Genomic DNA, 19,241 nt, shown 5'->3' with positions numbered 1-19,241 from the left:
CCAGGTAATTGAGTTGTGATTCGGGCAGAGACCCTCAACGATTATCTTTAGCTTACCCGGGCATATTTCAGCTGGTGTCGACGGGCCCTCATCTTCATCATGACGACTCAGTAAGCGTCCCCAGGGATTAGATTTTGTAATATTTAAAATGTCGTATGGATTTTTGAAAAAAAAAAAATGGATTACATAAAGTGTTCGATTGGGCATCTGCCACTGCGATCAGTATGACCTAATTGTTTACTATCCGCTGTTTTTTCAATGCAAAGAAATGTCTAGTAAAATTTATGAAATGGTTAATTTTGTTTTTCATTTTAACAGAAGTATGTGCATGGGAACGACAAAAGATATTTTCTCATAGTGACAAATATTAACCTAGAAGTGTCGTATGAATAAGAACAGTATGAGTATAATTCATCGGTAACAAAAATAACTAAGCAGAATCAATATAAATTAAGTTACAAAATATCTTACGTTTACCATTCAGTTTATCATTACATTGACTCTTATAATATGCAAACTGTTACGTAAGTTACTTGTATATTTTTTAATCGTTATATTTTAAACGAATTATATGATTTATTATATTTATTATTATTTATTGTAATTGATGTTGTCCTCTGCCCAGCGCAATGCGTGCTTGGTGTAGAATCTAGTATCAATTATACTCTAGACCTAATAAAATGTTGCGAATTGGCCCAATAATAGCGCCATGTTGAACGATTCGTTGAGCACTGAGCATATCCAGTCAAAAAGGGCAAGTTGCTGGCTAACGGGGGGCTATTTGCCAACTCGGATGCGCTAATTGCCATTCAATTTGCCAACAAATTGCTGGCAATTAGGGGGCTATTTCAAATGCAACATTTGGGCGATTTGCCGCCGTCATTTTTTGCCGCCCAACCCGCCCTTAAATCGCCCCCAAATCGCCCACGGAACGCGCCATTTAATCGCCCTTAATTGCCTAATATGAATATTAAAAATAATGCTTATTTTCGGATTCATTATCTACTCACATATACTTACCAGTATACTAGGTAATCACCACCAAATTATAGGAAGAATCAATGGTGAAATTGGTATTGCACTTTAAAACTTATCACAATCTGACGTTCATTAAGACTTTAGGTCAGAGATCTTATTCTACTATACTTACACACGATTCCACAATTTCCCACATTCGTTGGCTAAATGAAGTGCACTAGACAAACAAAGTACAAGTGAAAACACACCAATTGTTCAAAAAACAATTTTCAGCTTAAACCAAACATGAACCGCCATGTTTGAAAAACGCGAAAAACAACCAAGTCCATTTCAGCCGCCAGAAAATTTGCCTAAGTATTGAAATTGCCTTTAAATCGCACTCGCATATTGCATTTGTTCCTAGGGGCAATTAGCACAGGCGAGTTGAGTCAAACGTCAAACTTTTTAAATCGCCTGACCATGTTCGTCCGCATTTTTTTGACAGGGTAACGGTCGACAAGTCGTCCAACAAAGTTTGGTTGTGCTGTTTCCCTCTTAGGATAAAATCCTGGCAGCTGGCATCCCTATCTCTACATACAGAGTTTGATAATACTAGCCACACATGTCAAATGATCCTAAGTACAAATGACAGTTTCTCTTTGTTTACTTTCTCTTTCGCTAAGAACTCGGCCGTTTATACGTTTGTTCCTTAACTCTTAGCATAATATGCTAGTCGAAATCAATTTTTTTCGATATATCATGAAACAATATTGAAGTTTTATGATGCCGCCGTAATAATCCAAAGAGAAAGTAAACAAAGAGAGGCTCTCATTTCCAGTTAGGACCATTTGACATGTTTGTCGAGAATAGGCAACATCGTTTTTCCACCGATCGATGGTGGTCAGTTTGACAAAGTCAACATCGCTTGAAATGTCATCAACAAACAACAGCAGCAGTAAACAAAAGAAAATAATGAACACTTCATCTGATTTGATGTAAACTAAAGTGCTCCTTGTTCGTATTTAGAAATAATTTCGTTCATTTTGTTACAAACAATGTTCTTATGTTGGCTACGATAATATGACGTTACGTCACCCTCTTGATAAAATCGTTCAACGAACGACTTTCAATGTTCATCGAAACGTTAAATCTAGGGCTAATATCGAACGAAATCAGAACAAAATAAAGACCTGCATCATTATTCACACTGGGTTCGCATATGTAGTGATGTGCGGGACGTTACGGTTTACAATGGCGTTGGTGCATTCGAGTTAGCCAAACGCTCGTTATATTTCAACATTCGAAAAATTTCATAGTGGTGAATTTGTTTATGTGGCCTGAAACATTTCGATATGCTTTTCTGTAGGTTCACGTTCAGGCTGAATGTGGTGAGTTCTAGCCTGCCCAGGGTGATGAGCCTATTTCGGTTTTTCAGGTGAGTGTCACTATTTCGTTGATTATTCGGCTTTCAAGCGATCTAATGCTCATAAATTGATATTAATATCTTTGATTGTGTACTAGAAACCAGTACAATGACAAAATGGCATGGCAATGGTGAAATACTCGTGTGTAATGGCAGACGCTACTGTGATCGACGGCTTTAAATAGGTATGGGGATAATATGAATATGGTGAAAATACGCTTATTATCCTATCCAACGTAATTGATAGTTAATATTTTCACCAACGAATTATTCATTTGGTTTGTTCCAAAACCTGAAGATACTGGAAGTATGTACATCGGAGCATGCAAGGAAGTTCTCATTTTCTCTCTCTTCCTCTTCTGGTAGAAGACTGGTATAGAGTTAACAGGAGCAAGTTTCTTCTGCTGTTTTTTTCTTCCAGAGTATGTGGGAACATGGAACATGAATCGAGTATTGTAACAAGCCTACAACACTTATATGGTTACGCGCCCATTTACTATTTAGAAAGATGGTTAGTCGTTATTTGTTGATTTTTGCTTTAATTTTTATCAACATCCTCGATTCGTTTTTTTTAAGAAACGGGGTCTACAATTACAAAAATGTTGTACACTGTATAATATTTTTTCGCGATAAATGCGTGCACGTAAAAATTTATTGCTACAACGCGTGGGAGAGAAAGAGTGAGTATCCTGCCTCTGCAACGAACAACGCGTGGAGAACGTGCAAATAGAACCAAAATACTCTGATTCTCATGGTGTCTATGTCCACATGAGTAAGAATCAGGTCATGAATCTTAGCGAAAACTTCTTACTATAGTTTACAAATAGGATCTATGCACACGCAACATCATCTTCAATAGGAAGATGGTTCATTGAGTGCGTCCCGCATTGCCCCCCCCCCCCCCCTGTGGTCTCGCGCTCACTTTAAAATACTCTTTATTTTATTTAGATGGATTAGTGTTGGCGCTATTGAACAACATATTCTGCATACATAAAAAAATATCACGCCCAACGTGGGGCTCGAACCCACGACCCTGAGATTAAGAGTCTCATGCTCTACCGACTGAGCTAGCCGGGCAGACATGGCCACTGCCTGCTAAAATCGTATCACTATTGCACAATATATCTCGACACTGAAACTGTTTACGTGGCAGGTTTATTTTTGGTATTGCGCAACGCAGACCGTTTACATGCTGGTTCAACCGAAATAGATGATGGAAAAAAAGAAATCAGAATTTGAGCGAAAACTAACATCGTTCCAATAAGAATATGTTCAACGGGATAGAATCATCCAAACGGTGGAAGTGGAAGAATGTGAAATAGTTCCATGTTGGCAGCCATGCATGGTACGGGTTGGTATTTCCTTCTTTCCTCTACGTTCGATGATCAAATTGGAAAACTCGTACGGTGGTGAAAAAATGGTCACAGCCGTCAAACCGGAGGTTTAGGCCACACCCTCTTTCGAGTTTCGCGCGGTGCGGCGGCAAACGTGAAGCATCTCTCTCAGCTGTTCATAATTTTACGAATGTTTACTTTAACTTCTTCTTTACCCACCTTATGTTGGTGTAGTTTATTTATGTTTGGTAGTGATATGCAAACAACGCGGTGCAGCAGTTTTCCTCTTTGATGCTTGAATGCGTCGTAGCTTATTCGAGTCATTTTAGAAGGATTGAACTATTTAACTTGTATGTTTACCATCGTTTTTGTTTGTCTTTTAAACTAAAGGCTTGTAATCCTTCCAAAGATCAACCTTTCAATCTAAGTCGGCTCACAATGAAAATCGTCCACCATGTAAATTTCTTTACGCATGTGCACTTAATTTTGCCTAGCGTACTTTTAAGTTGCTAGAAATTTTTAGTTTTAAATAACTTCAAAAATATGCCACTTTTAATAGCATAGCATAGCACAAACACCTGGAACTTACATGCAGTAGCTGAATTGAGCTTAGCCTAATAAAAAAAAAAATTATACCCGAACTTTAACCCATATGTGCAACGATTCCACTTATTGTTTAGATAATACTCTGAAGAGGTCGTTAGGTTCTAAAAATACGATGTTTATTAGGCTATCTATTACCATGACAGTTTTCGGCACGATCTGCAATGACGTAGATACGCTCATCTCTACACACCTGGCTACGCTTTTACGAGTGTTTTTATTTCATAATAGCCCTATCATCTACTTAAGGAAAACTCTTGGAACCGTAAGAGTTTCCATAGACGACGGAAATACCAACAGGCGAAAAAATAAAATAATGTAACACTAACAAACGCAGTCCTGCAAAAATATAATTCAAAGAAAACAAAAACTATCAACTTATCTAACCAAAGACTAGGCGGTAGTGGGATCATAATATCTATGCTATACTTCTCCTCAGTGGAGAAAGATTTAGGTAAAAACTATTTTTTCTCCAATAAGGAGAAAATGTTTAAAACCATCTAAACCTATACCTATATCTAAATTAGTTATGGAGATTGCGTTTCGATTTCGTCTCATCAGAATCCGATACTAACTTAGTGACAGGACTAAGCTAACGCCAAAAAACGAAGGCACAATTATATGTTCTTGCGGGATATCACGCTTGACTAGAGGTGTGCTGAGGAACACAAATTATGTGTCCGATGTTTGGAGCTAGCGTCAATTCGACGTCAATTTGCTCTTCACGCACAAAGATGGTTTTAAACACAACTTAATGGAGAAAAATAGTTTCACCAAATTTTTTCTCCGCTAAAGAAAAATATTGCATAGTGCGAATTGCATTGGCCACATGAGCTCTCTAGGACAACCCCAACGAAGTATTTGTTTTTTTTTATTTTGCCCATATTTCAGCATAGGCATATCATTTTTAAACTGCTGTAAAAACCGTAATGGGATAAAATGTGAATAGTTTCTTTGTGAAACTGGGAGAAGATAACCCAAATAACTTTGTTCTTTAAACAGAACTGGCCGACAAGGCCCGACAAGTTACTTTTTTCACTATCAATTTTTTTGTGATGTTGAAAAAAAAATGCGCTTTCATAGCTCTTCTAAAAAAAGAAAGAAAATAGGAAAAATGAGTTTTCTTTGGTTACAGTTGTTGGTGTTAGTTATGAAAGTAACGATTTTTAAACAAGTAATGATGTTGTATAATTAGTTTTTGCAAATTAGGAAATCGTGAAAAAAATTATTTAAATGTGATAAAAATTCACCATTTTCAAATACTTATATATAAAAAATATCAGTTAACCTATTTTCCTGGAGTCATTCATTAAAATATGGTTCGAAAACTAATTTAGACGAAAAATAAAGGGGAAAAGACAAAAAACCTTTTTTTCTCATTTGGCCAGGGTTTGGTAGTAGCCAAGTTACCGTTTTTAAGCATGTGTTAGAATTGAACGCATGGTAGCATGCGTAGGAAAAATTGTATTCAGCTTTGCCACCGGATTATCCATTTAAACCTTTTCAAAACTCTAAAAGAAGAATATCAGTCGATTTATTAGATCATCACGATTCAATTCATGCAAAATACTTGCTGAAAAAACCATCGGCTTAGCTAAACGGTGCTTTTGAAAAAGTGGCTATGGTTTTTTTTATTGCGCAGTTGTGTTGCGTACCCCAGCACAGTGTGGTAGTGTGACAAAAAATTAGGTATTTTGCATGATTTGAATCGTGATGATCTAATGAATCGATTGATTTTCTTCTTTTAGAGTTTCGAAAAGGTTTTGTATGGATAATCCGGTGGCAAAGCTGAACACATTTTTCCAACACATACTATCAAGCGTTCAATTCTCACCGAAAGTTATTTGAACCTTAACAACATGCAAAATCACTTTCACCGCCTATAGCAATAGCCTACTACTAATGATCCATTTGAACATTTTTCATTCAGCTAGCAAAACAACACGTATTTTGGAATACGGACGTAGCAGTTCTCCAGACAAAGGAAACGAAACAGAATTTGTGATAGTCGCAGACTACTAAACCAGAATGAAACTCATCGTTCCTCAAAGATATCTCAAGTTAGATCGTAATCCAACCCTAAACAATTTAGTTTAAACTCATTGACATAAAAAAATTCCAACTAGCAACACAGCGCAAAGCAAATACAGTGAAGACCCGGTTTTATCAGCCCCCGATTTTGTCCACCTCCGATTTTATTAGGTTTTTGAACCGATTTTGTCAGCCTTATATGAAAATTGATAGTTGGTAGATTGATGGGCTGTAGCAGATGACCCAAGTTGAATTCGAGTAAATCCTTTCTTGAGCATATTTTTTTTTATCTTAGAGATCCGAAATATGCAAAAATAAAAAAAAATTTTTTTTTTCGAAATTTCGAACTGTCAGACCCTCTTAAGGAAAATTTAATCTAAATAATTAGAAAAAGTTATGAGACTACATCTACACTCAAAAAAATGTAAACGTTATGCCTATTGATTTTACACATAGATTTTTGCAATTAGCGGAGGCAGATAGACACTATTTGCTAGCACATAAACCTAATGTGTGTATTTATAAGAAATATTAATCTTACATTCACATTTCATAACTATAAGGCACATAAAACCCGATTCCATAACAATACGCAGTGTGCGCATACATATTTTATACAGTTGACACATAGAAGGTATGTGTGCGCGTGATAACATTAGCATTTCTTTTTCATATGGATTTTAAGTGGTTTGAGGTGAATAGAATTAACGTTTGGTTTTTTTTTCAGTGTAGGGGCAAAAGAAGAATATTTTAAGAGCTTCGGTTTATTAAAAGGAAAAGAAAATATATGTCCCGAATTTTTCAACGTCCCCGTTTTATTAGCATAAAAATCACAAAGAAGCTGATAAAAACGTGTTTTTACTGTAAACCTGGTATGACATTGCGCATCTCCAACCGAAATATTTATTGTATACAAGCTTGCATGAAAAAGTCTGTTCGAATTGGTTGCATAATATGGCACATGGATTACCCCTACAACCACTCACACCAAACATGATCGTCCCATCTTACTGCGCGTCGAAGTTCATTGGACGAATTATACAAAACCCCATCTCAGCTACATACAACACAAAGGACTCTTTCACATTCTGTAAAAACATTAATGCAGTATTCTATCATCGGACTACATTCTCGTTTCTTTCGACGTAGCAACGCTTGTTATATAACATATCAGGCCCGTGCGCAGAAAATTCTTAAGGGGAAGGGTTTGAATTATGTGTCTTTTAAAAGGAAGGTATAGAAACCCTCGAACATTGAAGATTTTTTCCTAGGCCTGGAGAGCCGAGTCTTGTGTACCAATCGTCTCAGCTCAATAGATTGAGTAAATGTTTGTTATCGAGAAGGAATCATCACCTAAACCTAACTTAAACCTCTTGTATCTCGCAATTCTCATCCGTCTGGGCAACCGTTAGGTACTACTTCAGTAGGGATTGTGCTCTTACTCTTTTTTTGTGTTGTGTTAATGTTTTCCTTTGCTCGCTGCTTTCCTTTGCTCGCTGTCCAACCTTCACGGTTTATCTGACCTGCTCTGGTCTGCTCCAACCTGGCAAGACACAAACCGATCCGGAGGTGTCGACCATAATGATTTACATCTCTTCACAAGCACCTTTGCAGGGTTTCTTATCCTTCTTGACGCTACTCGTTCCTATTTATCTGCTATCTGAGAGTTCCTTGGCGGCGGTATTTCACCTGATAGCGATGCCCATTTGCACGATCCACTTAGCTGTCAGCCACTCCGACGGAGTGATCATCGGTGGTGAAATTTCTCCAGATAACGATATCAAGTTTTTTTTCCAACCTCGTGCTTTTCTTCCTTAGTGTGGAACTGGTCTAGTTACAACTGCTAATATCGAAACTTCTCGAAATGTGTACCGATCCATCAGAGAAGCCAACCAACTTGACATACATCCCTTTCCAGCCACCATTGCAGGGTTTATTCTTTGTTTTCTTCATCGACTTGTTTTCTAGAGTGACTAAATTCAATGACATTTTATGTGTCCAAACGGTTTGCAGTATATTTATTTCCTGAACAGGAAGTTCATAAGTTTTTAAAAGTAAATCGAAACCCTCATGGGAGGGGTTTGAACCCCCAAAACCCTCCCCTTGCACACGGGTCTGTAACATATGTGTTCCAAAATGATTGATGACACACATTATATATAACTGGAACAGTATCAAATAACACACCTATATTAATCTTCACCTGTTTTTGAAAGTTGTTCGATTGCGTATCTATTCTAATTACTTTAAATTTAATTGCCGATACTACCGACAAATTTTTTGCACTGTCATGAAATCTGAAAAATAATCTGTGACCAAAAATTGTGCAATAAATCTGTGACATTACAGAAAAATAGGTGGATATAGTAATCCTAGCTGCTACCTCTGGCGAGACTTCGTCACGGAAATTTGTACTCAATGTGATATATACAGGTGTGGCTAAGATGGCACTTTGGTCTTCGTAAAATGAATCTTACATGAGTGGTGTGAGTGATCTCAGAATAAAATGACTTGCTTTCGTCGTACCGTTCGTTCCGCTCCTATTAAAGGACGATTCAGACGATACATCAGCTTCCGTCAACGTCAACGGAACGTCACCGTTCCGTCAGGATAAGTTACATGCAGTTAAATGGAGGCATTCACACACAACATCAACGGCACGGAACGTTTTGACGTATGGCACGTGTGAACGGGCACAAGAGAAACGTATTTAACTTATCCTGACGCAGCGGTGACGTTCCGTTGACGTTGACAGAAGTTGATTTATCGTCTGAATCGCGCTTAAATCGTGTGAACTCTCTGACGTCGACCCGTTGTGATTCTGGATTGTTTACATATTTTTGGTAGACAACATTGGCAAACCGTGTGTTCTGCCACACCGCTTGAATATTTCCACCACTGCGATGGCATTTTGTTTTGAAAATAGCACTCGGGCAGATTCGGTTCGAAAAACAATTGAGCCACCATATATAAAGTGAAAAGTTAGTATTTTATTTGTTTATTTGTATCATTACCAACAGCTTGGTCAACAATCAACCCTCGACCCCAAATGGTTCTTAGCCTAGTTACAGATAAGTTAAGGATAAACAAAAACTATTTTTAATCGTATTTCTGGTCTAGTGAAAGTCTTGTGGCTACTATATTGAAAACTCGCTGAAGTCCGGTAACAGAGCTGTGGCGACCGTAGTTTATTCTAGTAGTTACAAAAGAAAGTTAGTACTTTCAATATTTTGATGTTGTTTGCTCCTTAACGGGTTATTGAAGATGGAGGTGGAAATGTCACAACATTTGAAATATTCTTTCAAATTCAAATAACAGCAAGTTACTTTGTTTCGCAAAAATATTAATGCCAATACCGCAAACAACTCTGTGAAAGATTTCAAAAAGGTAGGAGAATGGCTTAAAACATAATTTTAGGGACCTTCCAAATAAAATGTTCCATAACTTGAAAAATAGTAAAGCTAGAATAGTGTCTTCACCAAGTCTTTATCATGATTAGTTCAGAACATAAATTTTATACATCACTTATAGGTGAATTAATCACTGAACGACCTACTCCTGTAGTTGCGTAATCATAAAGGCAAGAACTTCTCCGAACAAACTATATTTCTAAATCTAATGGTCTAGACACTGTTAATTATGAGCACGAAGAAGCCGTTTTAAAGCACGGTGCACTACCTAAAATCCACCATGATATTGCTCGTTTGGCATGCGAGCAACAGTTGATTTAAACAGACAAGCGGCACTTCTATTTAAAACCTCTCGTATTTGCTGAGGCATTTAGGTGCTTCCTATTTACGTCTCTTCCTGAAAAAGCTGCTTCATGAATGGCAATTTTCTCTTTTTTCGTGAACTTTTTAATTTTTTTATTCTATAGACTACTTTTATTATACAGATATACAGATATTATAGTTATCACCAATATTTAAATCAGGCATTTCTGAATTGGCTGGTAATGGCTAAAATCTATCTAGTAATAGTGGGATTATAAGCTTTAAGTTATAAGATTTTAGTGAAAGCGTCTATTCTTGTAATTCGCCAACATATATTTGAGGCGTTACACACGAACAGAGCTGCCAGATGATTTTTAAAAATCTGTATGCTCGTTTTAAAAAATCTGTTTTTGTCTGTATTCAATAAAGAAAAGGAATTTTGATAATTGATGCGCATTTATAATTTTGAAGTATTGTCTACTATAAATTCGAGCATTAAACAGGAATTTAAATTGAGTATTTTAAAGTAATCTATACATTTTTCGGCTCAATAGTTTTTAATTTTTTTAAATACAATTGGTAAATTTGACAAAATATTATAGAAGAAATGGCCATAGTGAATGAAAACGGCTGCAGGAAGGATCCGTCAAAAACGTTGTCAATTGAAATTTCAAAAAATCTGTTTTAATCTGTACTGTGTATTAAAAATCTGTATTCTGTATCAAGTCTGTATCTGTTCTTAAAAATCTGTATAATGCAGATAAATCTGCATAAATGGAAGCTTTACCCACGGAGCCACAAACAATAGAACAAAACGAATTCCATGACTTCCTTAGGATAAATTAAGCGATTACACAGTTCGCAGAAACACTCATAACTGCTATATTTTCCCGATTTCAATCAACAATACCTCATTTCATTCGTAATCGATTAAGCATTGATTGATTGAATTAAACTAGTTAAAATTAGTTTTTCGATAAGTAATTCCTAGTCGAACAGAAAAAATATAAAAATTTGCAGGAAATGCAAATTTTATTCATATGTTGATAAATTTTCATTTCTTTGTGCGGTGTAAATTTTCATTTCCTTGTGCGGTATATACAAATTCTTTCATTTCATAACAATAACAGTCAAAAATTTACACCAAGAAAATTCGTTATATTGAATATATTGATTTCACACATAATTCTAGAGAAAATTTTCAATAGGACGTAAGTAACAATGAGAGATTCTCTTTGAGGTCTTCCTCTTCTGTTCATTACTCGGCCATTTCAACATTTACTACTCTACTCTTTGCATAATATTGTAGTAAAAACCGTCGGCTTTCGATATGTACTGGGAAATTAGTACAAAGTGTTGTAATGACGTCGTAATAAACGAAAGAGAAAGTAAACAAAGAGAGACTCTCAATGTTACTTACGTCCTATTGAAAATTTTCTCTAGAATTTTTTGCAATTTGTAGTAGCACATAAAACTTACCTGTCACGCATAGATATCATGTGAAAATTAATGAAGTTATAATAGTATGCCACATAGAAATTTGTTTTATAGTAGATATCACATCATTTTTCTGTTTACCTCTCGTTTATTCTGCTGTAAATTTTATCCATTGAACATTTTCAGTCTTGAATACATAAAAATCACAGCAAAATAAACGAGACTGAAATGAAAAATAGGCAAGCTGCATTTTACTAATTTAAAGTTCAACTAAACGGTTTGTGGTTACAAGCAGGCCATATTTTTCTGCGTGTACCAAAAGTGCGGACCAAAGACTTTTACTAGAGAGACTTTCGATACTTTGACAGATATATACCAGAAGCAAAACAAACATGTTCCGAGGCGAAAACAATGGGAACACCAGCGACAATACTAATCTATTGTTCTGTATCTACTATTAATAGTGATCAAACTGTAATTATGACCAAAAATGTAAAATGAACAATCGATGAATAATCTAATTACCGACAATTTGAAAAAAAGTTAGTTTCAGATAATTTCAACAGTGAGAGTGGTTTTCATTAAAATAAAAGAATCTTCAAGGTACGACAATAGTATTATCTTTCCCGAAATATCCACTGAGAAATTCCTAAAAGAGCAATTAAGACAAGACTTTCAGACTGCGGTACATATTAGTGGAACTGCTATTCTAAAATATTAATTTTGACAGCTGAATCTATTTTTTTGGCTGATTTAGAAAGGAGATACAACGTGTTTCATTTTTTGGCATCCTCAGAACAAAAATCATTATAGTGGTAAAACCGTGATTAAAGCAACAAATAAAAGTGAAAAAAATAACAGGTAAGTGTTTTGGAAAGCTCGAGGCTCCCATTTTATGGAATGATTTTTGTTTGGGTGAAACCATAGACATTTTCAAGACGCTCGCCATTTTTGAACGAAAGCTATTTGGACTCCCTATTCCATCAACCACCGTTCAGCGTCTTGTGGCTACGCACACGATTGCACACGCCACAGCAAAGAAAATACATGATGCGCCAATTGACAGTTGTGACTAACCAGATTAAATTTTTGGAAAGCAATTTTTTTCTGGCTTCTTAAGGAGTTTCTCCAATAAATATTCCATAGGTAATTCATTATAGAAAAAATAGAAAAAAATTTGCCGTCTGAATTGCCTCGTAGAGAGGTCCGAATTACCCCTGCGTTGTAAAAGGATGGAAAACCGTTTGCACATCGTCGCCCAGTGCTGCCATGGAGTGGTGCAAATGAGCTTTTATGGTACCAAAAGGTAACTGAGGTTTCAAGCTAACCATTTGGACCTTTTACCGATAAATTGCTTCACATCTATCCACTTAAAAGAGCGATTTGCGTAGGTAGGTCCGAATAGCCCCAGGTTCCCCTACATTCATTGTATATCTAACTATTTGGATAATTTCTGTTGGATGAGGGTCAATCAAAAAGTATGAAAAATTCCAAACGTAAGCACAACGAGCTTCCCTGCGATAAATACGAGGTCCAATATAATTCTACTTCAATGCGGTATGCACTTCCCTGGTTGTGGATTCCTCTGCCAGTAATCGTAATATCTTCCAAAATACCGCTATGTTGCAGTTCCTTTTCCTTAACACAAACGTTGAGTTGAAAGCGCCTGCCACTTTTTGACGTAGGACTACGTTTTTGTTTTCGATATAGGAGTGCACTTTGCAAATTCTACAAAAATGATATGTAGCGAAAAGTGGTCCAATTTTAAACGCTTATGATACAGCCATTTCGCGATAAATTTTCATATCGCCCCGAAATACTTCTAAGAATAGATTCCAATAGATAAACCCAAAGATTTTTGATATCATGGCACATACATTTTTCAAAAATTAACGGAGGTCAACTTTTTCATCCGGCGCCTACGGCTACTGCGTTTCTACTCCGACTATGATCTGATTAATGCCAATAATGGAAATGCATCGCGGCTGCATTTCTGAATCCAATTTCAAGTATCGTAAATGATAACAAGTTCGTATATTCGGATATCAATGCCCATGTCCATCGATTATTTCGTCCCCTCCCGTTATTATCGCTCGTATTTCACTAACAATGCTATATGAAGAATAAGAAAAAACCTAGTTGGTCTATATAATTTAGCGTTATCATAACGATTACTCCGTTATCATTCGGAAGCTTCCAACCCAATAAATAATAAAATCTATCTAAATTATGTTGCAATAAATAATCAACCCACCAATTACGAGGATAAGATTAGCTTATCTAGGCAATATTCCCACGTCCGATTGGTGTTCTAGATTTAAAAAAAACTCAAAAACTAAACAAGATCATTTCTTCTTCGAGTCATCGTACATTCGAGTATTAACCTATGGAAAGATTTGGTGAATCGTCATTCTTCCATTTAGTAGATGTAGATCATCAACACTTCCCGTCTACCCATGCTTCATTCTTCCTCGTAATCGATGGACATGAGAGAGACAGCAATAGTGGCTATCACGCTGTTGAGATTTTAATGTGCGTACCATTTCTTATGCCACTCTTATTAGATAATCAGTAGGGAAACATGATGAAACCATGTGTGCATTCAACAAAAATCATCATCACAACGCAACGCAATGCAACGTTTAATGAAAGTTTATTAGAGCGCATACGGTGCGCAATTGATCTATAAGGCGACGAATGGTATACTCAGTTGTTCGACCGTGGGCACCTTTTGCACATACAGTGGCGTAGCCAAGGGGGGGTTTTGGGGGTTAAAACCCCCTCCAAACCAAAATATTTGAATTGAAGAAAAAAAGTTTGATGCTGATGCTTATTTGAATATTCAAATAATAATTTTGGAAGTTTATTATCTGTTCATTACATTGAGAACCTAATGTTTTAAACGTTATGGGGACTTTTTGTAAATTGTGAGAATGGGATCTTGTAACTAATATTTTAGTGAGGATCCTATAGTTGATAAATCATGTGAATATCAAGCAAAATGGCTCAATGAAAACGCCTACATAGAAACTGATGCAAAATGGCGTTTTACGCTTGTCTCTAACAGGTCAGAATCGGTTTTTATGTGCATTTATGTAAAGTGCCACCAGCTAAGATCGGTAATAAAAAATTTTTTGAACGTTTTTCGCTTTTTATGATGTACATTTGGGTATCGAATTGAATGGCGCCAATATTCCATAATTTGGAAACCATCAGCTTTAGTATTTAGCAGCATAATTTTGTTGATTAATTTTTCCAGTTGGATGCAGTACTAATTCCAATAAAATTTAGTATCTTCAGCAAAGTTTTCAAGAATGTTATTGCAAATAGATTGGTTGAAGATATGAATGCAACCCGTATTTGTGCATTATAGCCCATATTGCACTACGAATTCCCTTACTAACGGTTATAGGCGGCAACAAAGAATTTGGGAGAATACCTTGTAGATGACTTTTACTATCCTAGTATGCAAAAGTGACTTCAACGCCACTTTGGTCAAATTTAACTTTTTCGTATTTTTATGTTCACTACGAAAATTCGCATCTTTCAGTGCAAACGACTTCAAATGAAAATAAAAAAATACCTGTTGAAATGCGAAAAGCAAAGTGGCGAAAGCATCCTTTTACCCGCACCATGCAAGATTTGAAAATTGATTTCCTGAAAAATATGCTGGATGGCGTTTATGTCACCTTTGCATACAAGGGCAGTTCAGTAATGTGATTAATCGGTAATTAGTTGCAAAAATCCCGCTTAACACCATTTTTATAGATGGGACATACTACTCCCTACTTCCTATACTTCGGTGAAATCTCCTCCTTCCAGATTTTCAAAAGCACCCAGTGGAGTGCTCTAGCCAATTCCTCTACTCTGCGTTTGAGTAGTTCACATGACAGTTTATCATTACCAGCGGTTCAACCGTCCTATTTTTTCATGAATCTTAGGCAGATCCGGAATCCGTCGTCGACTGCGCTCGACTCCAAGCTGATTCTTGCAATACTCTTGTCGTCTACTGCTTCGCTATTTAGGTATTCGTCATAATATACTTATCAATCGTGAGAATTTTTGCACATTATTTATAAAGTGTACAGACTATTCTATGCGATAACCGGTTTATACAATGCCCCCGGCGGATGTGAGGTCAGTGCACATTGATATGGCTTTTGATCCACACTACACACATCCATTCGCTGATGGTCTGCCACTTGATCACGCGTTGGCGCATTTTGTCTAGCTCTTGTGCCGTCGCTCGATCCCCGCATTTCCACACCTTCTGCCCCGTTTATCAAAGCTCCTCAAATGCTACGGCTTCGAAGTTGCGAGTTTTCAGCTCATGTTTTTGTTAGTAAAGTGGTGTTTTTGGGCCACTCGTTGAACTTGACCTAACTTGTCTCGTAGTCCGCCACCCAACATAACTGACACATGCGACAGGTATTTAGTTCTGCCTACGGTATGGTCATAGCGCCCATGCCCGCTCACACCATCCCATTTCGCTATTACTGCAGAACACGGTAGTACCCAGTCGATCGCGACCTACAGATTAAATGTCATCAATAGACCCGCCATCATTTTTGAAAAATCAAAGATTTTCGTCAAAACCCCCTCCAAACCAAATTTCTGGCTACGCCACTGGTCACATAGAGCATTTATTTTCAAAGAGAATTTTCAAAATGTAGAAACGTTTGAGAAAGAATACTGGTCAAATTTGTCATAGTAAATTTGAATGTTCGATGTCTGTTACGAAAGTGTTCCCTGTTGGAAAATTTGACGCTCTATTTTTATTTCTATTTTTATCACATATATAAAACGTCAAGATTCGGTTTGATTTTTCGAGCGACCGTAAATTACTTATTATCGACCAAAACAAAATCGTTTGTTTAATACCCTAATTATACCAACCCAGAATTAATTATAAATGTCCGGTTTCGTCGGGTACTCACCAGGCGTTTACCCCCAAAAACTATCACGTGTTCAACGTCCCCACAAGGAGCGCCAGCTCTTGCTCATTTGGCACCTACTCACACTCTCAAAAAACAATCCGCAGCGGCGGAAATTCTCCGGTGAGCGCATTTTTGCATCCAGCCAACACACAAAAGCCGTCAAAACAAGACTGCACTTTTCGAGCGCATCCTGATTCCTGGATACACCACCATTATGTTGGTAGTTTGGTGAAAACGATGAACTGGTGTGGGACCCAGATCCAGTATCCAGTCGCTCACGGCCCAGTTCCCGGTGGCCAACTGCTGCTGATTGGTGCAAAGATTTTCCCGGAAGAAAAGCTTCAATACTTGGCCGACAATCAGTTAGCTTCTTCCGATGTATGGGATCTGTGGAAAGTGAGAGTTTGAAAAAATGTGCTTTAAAGTGTTTATGTGCACACTCTTAAGATGTTCAGTTCAAGATATCAAAACAATGCTTTTGGGGTACGTTCAATAGACTGGTTTTACTCGTTCTGCGTCCCAGTGAAGTGCTTTAATAATCATGAATGAACCCATGCAGGTAATCACAAAGTATATGGAAAATTCGAAAATTCCAGAAAGCTCTATTTCGGATTTTCGCAAAACCACCATATTCATTGAGAGAATACTCACAACCATCGTGTAACTTTCTGATCTGGTTTGACCCATTCGGTGCAACCTCTCCCGGCCAGGGTAACGCACTACCGGCATGCAGTAGCGCGTGTGCGGTTAAAGTTGAAAGCATCATCAGCGTGGGAAAATGTTTCTTTTTGACTTTATTCGTCCTATGCGACGCGAAGAGGCACATCCACTGTCATACACCGTGTAACGGACGTCACACTCTCGCTCACGCAGAACACCTACATATACGTGCTCTATAAGCACAAACCCATAGAGCACAGACATTCCGGCTGCGACGGTGTGATGACCTTGAACTTGTTTCGCGCGCCAAAACCCCTCGGAGAGGTGCGCCATTTGATGCATCCAAGAGAACTAATCAACTTGATAAACAAATACCCCCATCGGTTTCATGCTGGCCGTGTATGGTTCTCCGAGAAAGTGTTCTGGAGTGAGATTGCTTCGCTTCGTCGCGTCATTCAATCGTCGGGTGAGAGTACAGATAGCACAGCACTCGGAACGAACCGGTCGGTACAGTGTTTAGCGATGGCACAACACAGTCAGTCTTGGCAAGCTATCGATCCGGTTAAGACGGCTGACTTGAGATGGATCTGGCACTGTGCATAAACATATTTTCCTGCGAGGTGGTTGAATTATGCTAATAGTATGCCATTTTTAGATACATTCTATTCATAAATTGAAATTGGGCCATTAAATGTCTCTTTTTATTTCAAAAATCGTTAGAGCTCATGTTACTATATATAACAATATTGTACGTTCAACCTTTAAAATTTCAGAATGATTTTTATTTGATTTTCTAAAAAAATGTAAGCACGTCATCATTTGACACTATCGAGCTTTCATGACATGGAATTTAGCCACATGGGATAGCATTTTTGACAGTTAACCCAGAAAAAAGATTTGTTATTTTTCGTACAAAAAGTGAAAAAAAGTTCGATTGCGTATCTTTAACGTAAGCAGCATCGGAAAAAAAATCGAAAAAAGCATTTGACTGGCCCAATTATGTGTACAGGTATACAGGTGTCGTATAAATTATCTGAAGTATTGAGTGTCCCTTGTAAGTTTGCAATCGTCTCCGAAATATAAATGACTTTCCTGAAACTGGTAGGGCGTCCTTTAAGCTTGCAATTTTTTTTAAACTTGTTAGATTGCCACGATAAATTTATGAGTTACTTAAAGTTTGAAATACTTTGTTGGACTTTACAGAACTACTCCAAGTAGCACACAACTTCTCTAAAGTATGCAGAAACCCATAGAACTTTCACAAAATTTGTCCTATTTTGTTGAAGTTTAAAAAATCAAACGAAAAAAATGTTTGATGGTAGGTGTACGTACTATCGAGGCAAAATGTACGTACTATCGAGGTATATCTGTATTAGCCGATCCACAATTTAATCGATTCATATTACAAATGAAAAGATTTATATTCCCGCATGGAAAAAAATCGGGCAGCCAGCAGAAATCCGTCAGTGTTCCGGCAGCTGTCAAAATTATCAAAATGGCGCTGCCAGAATTCAGCTATACTCCTACCAGTTATGCCGGGCAGATTCGCCGTTTAATTTTCGCCACATTTGCAACAAACTTCCAAGAAGGATAGTTTTAGCAGATGAAAAATATATGGAGAAACAAATATTTTGTTTTAAAACACAGTAAGTAATTAATTTTATGTCTCCAATTTCGGAAGACATAATTTTGTTATAAATATATTTACAATTTAAAAAAATAGAGAGGAAATACAAGAAAAGCCCGAAGCGGTACAGAATCGGTCCTGTCGGTACGTGCCTAGCAGAAATTTGGCAGGAAAAACCGTTAATAGCCGTAAGGCGCAAAATTCGGCCAGAAACAATTCGAGCCGGCAGACTGACAGACTCACAGAAATTCTGCCAGAATTTTATTTCGCTGCCGGCTATTTGGGGGGGGGGGGGGGGGGGGAATCTGTCAGGCACGTCCGAGCGGGTTAGATCGTAACATCACAGAGAACGGACGTCCATCTTCAGCATTCAACTTGTGTAAAAATCCCTAACGTTTTCGAAGATAGTTGGGATATCTCCACCAGGTGCGCTACTATCGTCATGTTTTTAGCGGCTGAGTTCGATTGAATTGATAGCGGTTATACCTCTACCCAGTCAAACCATTCCGGAACCGGTTC

The 19,241-nt window shown here is 37.4% G+C and overlaps 1 protein-coding gene and 1 non-coding gene across 2 annotated transcripts; both read right to left on the bottom strand.

Annotated features, from left to right (window-relative positions):
• Positions 1-3,384: 3,384 nt before the first annotated feature.
• Trnak-cuu (transfer RNA lysine (anticodon CUU)) lies at positions 3,385-3,457 on the bottom strand. The gene has a single exon. It is a non-coding gene; the product is annotated as a tRNA-Lys (tRNA).
• A 13,009-nt stretch (positions 3,458-16,466) lies between these two features.
• LOC131680786 (uncharacterized) lies at positions 16,467-17,275 on the bottom strand. The gene is made up of 2 exons (XM_058961496.1): positions 17,087-17,275; positions 16,467-16,822 (listed from the first exon to the last, which is right to left on the bottom strand). The coding sequence occupies exons 1-2, from the start codon at positions 17,259-17,261 to the stop codon at positions 16,467-16,469; spliced, it is 531 nt and encodes a 176-aa protein (XP_058817479.1). The 5' UTR covers positions 17,262-17,275.
• Between the last annotated feature and the right edge of the window lie 1,966 nt (positions 17,276-19,241).

The sequence above is a fragment of the Topomyia yanbarensis genome, chromosome 2 (assembly GCF_030247195.1).
Source record: "Topomyia yanbarensis strain Yona2022 chromosome 2, ASM3024719v1, whole genome shotgun sequence".
Lineage (NCBI taxonomy): Eukaryota > Metazoa > Arthropoda > Insecta > Diptera > Culicidae > Topomyia > Topomyia yanbarensis.
This window is presented reverse-complemented; position numbering and strand designations above follow the sequence as displayed.